The 10,738-nt window shown below is 34.1% G+C and overlaps 1 protein-coding gene across 1 annotated transcript; it reads right to left on the bottom strand.

Annotated features, from left to right (window-relative positions):
• Positions 1-332: 332 nt before the first annotated feature.
• On the bottom strand, positions 333-6,320 carry LOC132271395 (TATA-box-binding protein-like). The gene is made up of 10 exons (XM_059772754.1): positions 6,135-6,320; positions 5,597-5,709; positions 4,603-4,690; positions 3,945-4,016; positions 3,113-3,163; positions 2,842-2,886; positions 2,608-2,700; positions 885-986; positions 686-759; positions 333-581 (listed from the first exon to the last, which is right to left on the bottom strand). Coding segments are annotated over exons 2-10 (603 nt in total). The 5' UTR covers positions 5,674-5,709; positions 6,135-6,320; the 3' UTR covers positions 333-580.
• Positions 6,321-10,738: the final 4,418 nt, after the last annotated feature.

The raw sequence follows: 10,738 nt of genomic DNA, 5'->3' as shown, positions 1-10,738 counted from the left end.
TTTAGTGAATGCCAATTCATATTCATGCTTCACCAAAAAGACCAGTCCAATTTTTTTTTTGGAACCATTTTTGCTCATTTTTTAAGCCTGAAAGTCAAGAACTGAGGCTGACATCATTATTATGTCCACGTTGTTAATACCCAGTATATAGCACTCTATAGAACTACTAATGCAATAAAGAAGAAAAATGTTCAGCGAATGCCAATTCATAGCCACGCTTTACCAAAAAGACCAGTCCAATTTTACTTTATTTATTAAAAAAAAAAAAAAAAATTTGGGCCTTCACAAAAGACTAAAAATAATCATTTTTCACCTCAAATAAAAGAGGCAAATTAACCATCAATCCATAATCGAACATTTTTCTTATTCATCTCTACAACAACAAATATTGTAGTTTTGTTACAAGCAGTAAACTAAGTTACTGGGGATAACATTCAGGGAAAAATTGTTCTAGTCCTTTTAATATGTATCTTAAACGGCCAAGAGCCGACGAGCACCCTCTCCTTTCAACATATTTACAGTTGGTCAGCAGTTAACGCCCCAAGTGAGCACATAAATCCTGCTGTACTTCCCATCAAAATCTGCCACAAATTTTGAAAACAAATGAGATGAGTTAAATTTTGGGGACGACTCAGGTTTCTATTTAGCAACATGACTAGATATACATGCAACACAATTTTCTTACCAATGTTGATTTTTCCTGAACTCTGTAAGCACCGGGTATATGTTTTCAAATGCAAGATATGTTTCATCTCGCACCTGAAAGAATTAGTAATGTGACAGTTTAGATTGGGTAGGGAACCATAATAGCAAATAAAATCAGAAAATGCAGAATAGAATACAGTAACTGATTTTTCTCATAGACACAGAAATCATGTCATTACCTTAGCTCCTGTCAGAACAATTTTCCCAGAAACAAAGATAAGTAGCACAATTTTTGGTTGCTTCATACGATAAATCAATCCAGGGAACAACTCTGGTTCATACTGTACCAACAAATGTGAATCGTGTGATCAATTCCAGAAAGCACAATTAGAAGTATTGCAACACATTTAACAAAATATTCAAAAGTTGCAAATTTGACATGTTCATTAGCGCACAACTCAAAAACAATATATTTTGATCCAGAACCCCTCAACACTCTCTCTTCAGGCTCAGTCTCTCTCTGTTAGGTGGGATTGGTGAATAAGGCCTGATATGAGAATTGGGAGTTCTCAGGCATTACAACAACCAGCATGAACAAACAAAGAGTTACCAAATTTTTGGACCTTGTCATGGTTTGTAAAGAGTTTTTTTGGGTAACGGGCTTATAAAGAGTTGCCAACACTAACACACACACACACTCTCTCTCTCTCAGATTTTGTATCCCTTTCTTTCCACCATGGAGCCACAACAATCATCAGTCATTTAAATGCATTTCCACCCATCTCCATTGCTAATGAGTTACCAATCAAGAGTGAGCAAAGCAGAATGTGTTGATTCTATTAGCACTGGAAATATTTTAGCTACCAAAAAACAGATCATTTTAAACAAAATTAAGGGCCTCTTTGCCAATTAAAACTACTGAGGATACACACACACAATAACACACATTTCTGTTCCCACTTAGCCTGGTTTAATTCAACTTCCAGCCCATAAGTAGTACCCAATCCATATACCAACAGTGTTAGCCGGAATTGATTTGGAACTCAGAGAGTCAACTCAACGAATATTCATAACTAATAAAAAATAATAGAAAACCCAAATTGAAAGTAGCATATTATAAGAACCAATAGAACAGATTCAACAGAACTGCATAATCTCCACTTATCCAAAAAAAATTGCATAATACAATTATAATTTTGAGAGCAAAGTTATGTAGTGCATATATTTATATATATGCATATACATAAGAGAGAGAGAGAGAGAAAGAGAGAGAGAGTACGCTAATGTATTCGGCCATCTTGGCGACAGCCTGACTTGATGAGGACTTCGAGGCCGAGACACATGAGTTCTAGAATCAGAACAGCCATGAGACCGGCAACATAGAGAAAGAAAGAAATTAAAGAGAGAGATAGAGAGTTGAAATAGTAAAGTGTTTGGGCATGTAAAGCGAAGTCGTTTATGAAAATGTCCTTTTTGGACATTTTGCTTCTATTTTTATTTTTTATAATTAGACCTCGGGGCATATTCGCACAATTTTTAAGGGAGGGGGGGGGGGGGGGGGAATTGCACTTTACGCAAGAATAATTCCAGAACAAAATTCATGGATCTTAACCACCCATGACACAAACCCCAGATGCTTTCTGTCACACAATGGAACATGAATCCCAAGTCTGTCATTTTACCAAAACCGGCCCTTCTTCTCCGCCCATTCCTTTCTTCTAATAAAATTTACCAAACATTAGTCGAAAATTGACATTAAATAAGGCTTTTAACTTGTAGGAGATAATTTTTGGAAAGAATTCTCAATCATGGTGATGGTATTAAAACAGAAAAAATTCACTCCTCTATTTCAGTGAAGTGCAAAAACATCTATTTGAATAGAACTCCATTCATAGCGATGGTATTAAAACCGAAAATTGATAAAAGAAAAAAAAAAAAAAAAAATACAACATCACTACTTACACTAGAAAAAGCACAATGGGAGTATGCAAGGCCTTCAAGTCTAATGGGAAATTTAACATCACAGGAGCCCACAATGTTCTGGATCTTGAAATCCTAAACCCACCAAAAAAAAAAATTACCATACAATCAGAACAATATAGATCTTTGTAATTCGTGAAAGAAACTAACAGCTTACATTATAGATCATGTCTTTTTTCTTTTGGCAGTGAGAGAGAGAGAGAGAGGAATAAATACCTTAAACTTAGCTGGAAAACCAAGCTTTTGAATAATTCGAGCATACTGAAGAAAAAAGGAAAGAAAGAAAGTAAGAATAGGGAATAGGAAAGAAACTGATCAAAAAATTAATACTGCCTCCCATCTCAAAATTCATATATGGATTCAGTCACAAAAATGACAATGAGATGACAAGAGTTTCATTGTGGTATCCCAAATTGGTCTCTAGTAAATTAAAGTTGAGAGCCTGAGATTAACAAGGAGAAAATGCTTTCATAAAGACATTAAATACCTTTCGTGCTGCCAATTTTGATTGGTGCTCGCTTTTTGCACCTGTACAAACCTGAAGCAGCACAGAAAGACAGAAATAAAGAAGTGTCATTGAAAATAACAGACTAAAGAAAGTCAATAAACATGCTTTCAATCAAAATGAGATGAATCTCCAACATCTCATCAGTTCATGTGAGAGTCATTTTTTTTAAGAACTCCAACTCTCTAATAGAAATAATAAGAAATGCCGTTTAAGTAAATGCTGCACCGAGGATTAAGTCAAAAAGGATGTGATGAAGACTTTTGAGTCATACATTCTACTGCCACACACACACTAATTTTTTGCCTATATATTTGTAAATATTGAGAAATTGAGGCTTTTTTTGTTTTCACACAATAATTTTTTTGCCTATATATATGTAAAATATTGAGAAATTCCCCCCTGAAATTTTATAATGTCTCTATTCTACATTTTTTCAATATTTCCTCGTTGTAGACATTTCAATCTTGATTATTACACTTCTATTTTTCGGTTCGTTGTTTACTGTCATGTTAATTGGGAAAAAAAAAAAAATTTGTTATGTTCATTGTGCCCCCCAAAAGCAAATTCCAGGCTCCGTCCCTGATAAGGCAGTGCTTTTATGAATATCCCAACACGGGATGAAATAAAAAGCAGGTGTTAAAGAGAAATTGAAGTTTCTCACTGTGACTTGGGCAGCATGACAAAATTGAGAAGCAGAACTTTTGGAAAATGAGAGAGAGAGAGAGAGACAGAGAGAGAAAGAGAGAAAGCGATTCAACCCCCAACAAAAAACCAAAAACCTACACCTATAAAAATAAAGCTAAAAACTCACCATTTTTCCAGAAGAAAATATTAATGCGGTCGTTTTCGGTTCTCTGATCCTCATGATCACCGCAGCAAATCGCTGCAAGAGCATTACAGAATAAAATATAAAAACACAGATCACTGCAGGTTGCTATGAAAGAGGAAACAAGAAGTACTATTTATTGCACAAACAAGGTTAGATTTCTCAGAGTCAACTTTGATCCAAGCTTGCAACTATTATTATGGGTTCATAAGCAATTCCCAGAGATTAAACTTCCAAATACCTCAATAATTTTCTTTTAAAGAAAAATAACTCTTAAAAAATTGTCGAACAAACGAGTTTTCAACCGATTTGCTGCTTCTTTATTTTTCTTCTTTTTCCTCCTTTTTTTTTTTTTTTTTTTTTTTTTGGGGGGGGGGGGGGGGAAGTAATCCAAGCAAGACCTAAATTTGTAGTGTGAAAAAAAAGTAAAAAAGTGCAGATGGTTAAAATGGCATCCCATTTCATCAGACTGCAAACAGAAGTGCAACTAAAAGTCTTTTTTTTTAAAAAAAAAAAAAAAAACGTAAAAATTTGCTGATAATTAAAATGTCATCACGTTTCCATCAGATTGCAAACAGAAGGGGAACTTAAAGTCTATAATAATGTCACATACAAATAAAGACATATATGCTTAAAAGCATACCTTGGGATTGTATTCAGCGTTACGAGCTTGTAGTGCAATGGCCTTAAGATCCAACTTGCAATCCAAGTTGACAGTAGATACTATGTTTCTGGATGTACATCAATACCTTATTTGTTAACATAATATTCAAAAGAGACATTTGCATACCATTTTTCTCAACACTAATATCATAATAAAGTATTTACTCAAGAAATGAAGTCATAATTACTTATCAAAAAAGAAATGAAGTCATAATTGGCTTTGAAGGTTTCATATTGTCCAAATTGTTTCATTTAAGTGTTATACAGGCAAGACTAGCGGAGAAAAATCTCTATGGGTCAGCCCTCGCATGGACAAATGCATCAAGAACATGCCCATCAACAGAATGATCTAACAGAAAACAATTAAGCACATGAAAGAGAACACCAACATTATAAACATGAGATCAATTCGTAGACAATTCAATGCTTTGATATCTAGGTTCTAAAATTAATCTTTGCCCCAAAATTTAGCATACTAGACAGTGTTTGGATATTTTCTCTTTCAAGAAATCTTATCTGCTATTTTGATACAAGGCTGTCTAAATCGATTTTGAAACTTACTGTAACTAAATAATATATAATTCATATGTATGCATAATGAAAGCCAGTCACTAAACCCGGTCGCTAGTGACCCAAGTCAAGTTGTATCACTTTGAGACGCCCTCTATTGCATATAATTAGATGATACCCCACCTAGAAACCACACCAAATGCATTCAAAAGAAAGTACCAATCTATGTTCTATTTGTGACTCTAAAACTAGAGTTCCAACTCTTGCTAAAGAGAATGGAGCACTAAGGCTAAGAAAAACCCACAGTTGAGGTGAGAAATTCCTAAGTGCAATTGGACTCATAAACAATTAGCTCATTCCCACGTTTAAGCATACAATACTGTCTCGATTTTGTTCCATTCAAAATTTTCAATAAACAATTCCATCACTGACATGGCTTCAATTGTAAACAGAAGAGATCTTACTGTAGTGTAGGGACTATTCCAGACGGATGCTTGGTGAGATCGACGGGTTGGCTCACTTCCAAGACTTGATCTGCCATCGATTCCTTTTCCCTCACAATTCAGATCGTTCCTTTCTATTCAGCACAACAACAAATTCAACACACTTCTATCAATAACAGAGACACAATTCTTGTTTTGTACCACCATTTAGGGTTCTCTTTAACTCAAAACCAATGATACCATCTAGGGTTTTTTTATAAGTATTCCCTTTCCAGAAAAAAAATCAAAAATCACGTGAATTTAAACATGTTATATATAAAAGAGCATATGATCCAAGATCGAGTGATTTAGAATATATACATACATACACACAGAGACACATACATATATCAGTGGGTTTGAATACTTGTAACTAAGAAAGAAGATTTTAAGTCAAGAATCTAATAAAATTCCAGTTTTAAAACTCATCGAGTGCAAAGTCCAGTTTCGAGTGCAAGAAAATCGAAAACTGTTAATGAAATAGAAGATCTGCTCAACAATCGGCTGCGAGAGATCGGACCTTATGAATGGAAATCTAGGGTTTTCCTTTACGCAAAACCGATTGAGAAGCAAAGATTTGTCGATCGATACGAGAATTGAACGACAAAAATTGAATTCGGAGCGGTAAGGATTTGAAAAGGGTCGTATTTATATGGCAGAGAAGATTTAAAGGGTTGAGAGAGGAAAGAGAGACTGATATAGAGAGGTGTGAAGGGTTTGTTGTCAGAATGTGTTTGTGAACGACAACTAGTTCTTTGCCATGTGTCAAGACGATCTTTAAAAAAATATCTATATTTGGATTGGCCCTCCCACACTGACGTCAGTCATGACTCATAAGCTTAATTCAATTTAAGTTGCATTATTCAAAATTAGTCCCTAATTATTGTACCCACTTATTCCTTATCCACTGCATTTTAATTTCCTTTTCTCTAATTGAATCTCGAAATTTTAATTTGGAATTTTTTTGAAAAAATGTATATTTGAATTGTTTTGCAGTTAGAAGCTCATGTGGCAAGAATTTGTGGGTTGGAACTCCCTTTCCACTTGTTTTTGAACCTTTTTATATGCCCACAAAAACAAGATTACTCTGTGAATTCGGGTCGCCTTTTTGAACCTTTTTATATGCCCACAAATAATCTTCTTCTCTATTTCTGAATTCTTTTCCACCTTCTCTCTTCTTGCATACTTAGTCTGTGAGTTTGAGTCTTACTCTGTGAGTTGGGGTCTTACTATGTGAGTTCGTGTCTATTTCAGAAAGAGAGTACTACACTGAGTCGAGTCGCCTATTTCTTCGGTTTACAGTGCTATTACAGAAAGAAGAAAAATCGTTATATCCTGGAGAATAGATGCCACTGAGTCCATTAGCACCATAATGGGGCGAATCTATCTTAAGAATATAGAATCAAATTCTAGCCTCGACTTATAATAAGGTTCTTTTATTTTTGTATAGTTTTATTTTATTTCTTATATATAACTATATTTTATAAGAAATTATATATATATATACACATTATTGTTTAATGATAATTATTATATATATACACATTATATTTTTGCATAATATTTAAATAAGTAATACTATAGTATATGGTATAATTAGACCATATTTTGGATAACAATTATTGTACTCACTTGCTCCTTATCCACTTCATTTTAATTTCCATTTCTCTAATCCAATTTCGAAATTTAAATTTAAATTTTCTTGAAAAAATGAATATTTGAATTGCTTTGCAATTAGAAGCTCCTGTGGCAAGAATTTGTGAGCTGGACACTCCCTTTCCACTTGTTTTTGAACCTTTTTACATGTCCACAAAGAACAAGGTAAGGTGTTTTGATTCTTTTCTAATTGCAGTTTTGTCCATTTTAGGCTTTTGCTGTTACTAACATGAACTGGGCTCTACTCTTGGATGCAGATATTGGGCACAATCAAGTCAACAATAACTTACTTGTGTAAAAATGTCTTTAGAAAAATTCTTCTCACCGAGTCATGACTAGTGGGAGCTGTGTCTAGTCAGCGTGAGGCCGACTCTGCCAGAAGCAAAACTCTGTTTAATAAGGCTGGTTGGTGATCGTCAAAGTCGTCATTGTAATGTTATGTTTAAAATGAGAAACCCAGAACCTTATATTTATTTTTTTTTTCTTTCTGTTTTTCCATCAGACACAATTACAGGTCCCATAAGGATTTGAAGGAATGCAAAATCATATTTGAAACCATTTATGCTCATTTTTTAAGTCTGAAAGTCGAAAGTGGAGGCTGACATCATTATAATGTCATTAATATTCCTTACGTTGTTAAAATCCTATATATACAAACCATCTTCAGGACTACAATATTAGGTATCATCTCTTGCTTCTCAAACCTTTTTGCCAAAAATGCTACAAGATTAAGCTTTGCATCGTTTTGAAATCGATTTCCTCTCGGTGTAGGGGTCTCTATGGTTCAGAGCTCTCTGTCTTCTTAGAGTTTTTTTGTCTCTGGTGATTCCTGGGTGGTTTTGTGGTCCATTGTTTCTTGATCCCTTTTCTCGTTCCGTGTTTGTGTTGGTGTATTTGCACCTATGTAGCTGTCATGTCTTTTGTTTGTGGTTATTCTAGATTCCGCTTAATCTTTGGTAACCTTTTTGTATTTTGGCAGATCTGGTGGTGCACTATATGTGATATCCCTCGATTATAGAATCACGGGGATCAAGTCCGAGCAAAAATCCGAGTGATACCAGATAATTAATATATAAACAATCATATTACAAAAGAATTAAAAAAAAATAAAATAATACGCTGAAAGGAATTCAAAATGTAAAAATCCTCTAAATGAAAAGTTTAGTAAAATTTATACCTTCAAATCCGTACAACTCGGGAATCCATCTAGTGAACCCCTAATAATCCCAAATGATAAATAAATTTATAGAATCAAAGTCCAAAACTAAAATAAAAAAGAAAATCCTATGTAGTCGTAAGAGTGAGTGTTCGTGTCTGCATCATCACAATCAAGCTCTAAGCTTGGTACTGATGAACACCTGAAAAATAAGAGTGGGTCAGGCCCACATACAAATTCCATCCTACTACAATCCATACATAAACCCGAGACGTAGATACATCCTAGATAGCTCAGCAATATTTAAAATAATCCATATAGATATGGATATACACTATAAGACGCTCACTAACCTATAGTCATCACACCTGAGTAGAAGGTAACACGCAAAACACACGTAGCGTAGTCATGCACACCTAGACCTACCAGGGAATGTCATTAGGTCTAGTTATCCATCCAAGGCAATATACGCACCTTAACCGTGATCAGGAGACTCAAGCTCATATCACAGTACTATAATGATATATATAAATCTTTCCTAATATAGAAAAGTAAAGTAACCATCCGTTATGTCGTTCAACTGTTTTAGTTGACAGGACATGCATCCATGTAAGATTTAACTGTTTTAGTTAATCCATTCCGTATGTATAAAGGGGTAGGACTTAGCGTTTTGATCTAATCCATCCCTGATATGCCACCATCCCATACCGGTGCATATAATGCATATGATCCATAAATAATGCACACTCAAATAAACATCAAGTATATCCAGAAACCAACATAATAGAAATCAGTTGTAAATAAGATCCTATCATGCATCCAGTATATGATTATAATCATAGAACTTCCGTTTAAATTGCTAAAGTATTGATAAACAATTTAAACCATCCATATCCATCCAATTGGCAAAACAGAAAATATGACAGTTCATCAATTTACATCCATAGCATGTTATAATAATAAATCAGCGGTACTAGATGAGCATATTAAACTAGAATTCCCAAACAATCCTTTTCCATACTAGTTCATTTAAGTTACTAAAACAAAGATTAGTAGTCAAATTCTCCTCAATCTTGGGTGGCATGTAAATTAATATTTCAATCCCATGTTGTTTATCCAATCCCAATTACAAAACCGGTGCATGGTACAATGACACTCGGAATTCTAAACTGCACATTATATGAAACCCCAACAGTGTTTTATATTAATCCATTTAAATTAATTAAAACATAACCCACAAGTAAAACCTCATTAAGTCCTGACAGCATATAACTCAGTATCTAAAGCTCATGATGTCTATAACTGTAATCTAAACCAACCTTTATGGCCTTTATTAAATTATATATATCATTCATATAACATCCCATGAATAATTTAATATCAGTCCCTTTAAGTTGCTAAAACAAACTTAGCCAAATAAACATTCCTCCTTCTTTGACAACATGCCCGTTATACATTTGTATTTCATGATGTCTTCTGCAAAAAGCACACCAACCTACTAACTATTTTAAGGGTCTAACATGTTAATTTTAAACATTTACAACCTCCCATAACTTTTCAGAAATTCCGTTGAAACCCCTGGAATCAAAAAAACTGTCCGAAAACACCCCGTAGGGGTTTTTTTCATGGGAGCCGGCTTTATAGCTTCCAAAGCCGGCTCTCCCTCATGGATAGCCGGCTTTCTTTTCATGGGAGCCGGCTCCCTCCATTAGGTAGCCGGCTCTTGTAATACCCCTAGTTTTCAAAAGGACAAAATGGGAATTTAATTTTGCATTTTGGTTTTTATTTCATTTTTATTTGATTATATGACTTAGTTGTTTGAATTGATTGTTTTATTTGGGGAATTTATTTTATGTGTATTTGCTTAATTTCTTAATTACTATTTATGTGTATTTAATTTAATAGTTGAATTGTTTGTGTGTGATTTAATTTAATTATTTTATTTGTATGATTTAATTGACGTGTATTGTTGGTTAGTTTATATAATTTATTTGTCAATTGTTTATTTAATTTTTTTTGCTTTATTTGCAGTTATGCTTGGGTGACTCATTTAGTTTATATTTTAAATGGTCGTGGATATAGATCAGGGTTAGGGTTTTCTTTTATGGGGAGTATTTAGCCGACTTGTAAATTAGTCGAAATTAAAAGTAGGTTAAATATAGAATGAAGGCCTATATATATTGAACAAAATAAGTCTGCTAGGGTTAGAAAACCCTATGCACGTATTAGTTTTGAGAAGGCAAAACAGAGGAAAAAGGGGCAGTGACCAAAGGAGGAAGGGAATGTATTAGGTTTGCTAGAATTTGCAAACA

This window comes from Cornus florida, unplaced genomic scaffold (genome assembly GCF_030987335.1).
Source record: "Cornus florida cultivar Cherokee Brave unplaced genomic scaffold, ASM3098733v1 CherokeeBrave_3.0.0_Hap2_Chr08, whole genome shotgun sequence".
Lineage (NCBI taxonomy): Eukaryota > Viridiplantae > Streptophyta > Magnoliopsida > Cornales > Cornaceae > Cornus > Cornus florida.
Note: the sequence above shows the minus strand (reverse complement) of the source record. Positions and strands in the feature narration are given on the sequence as shown.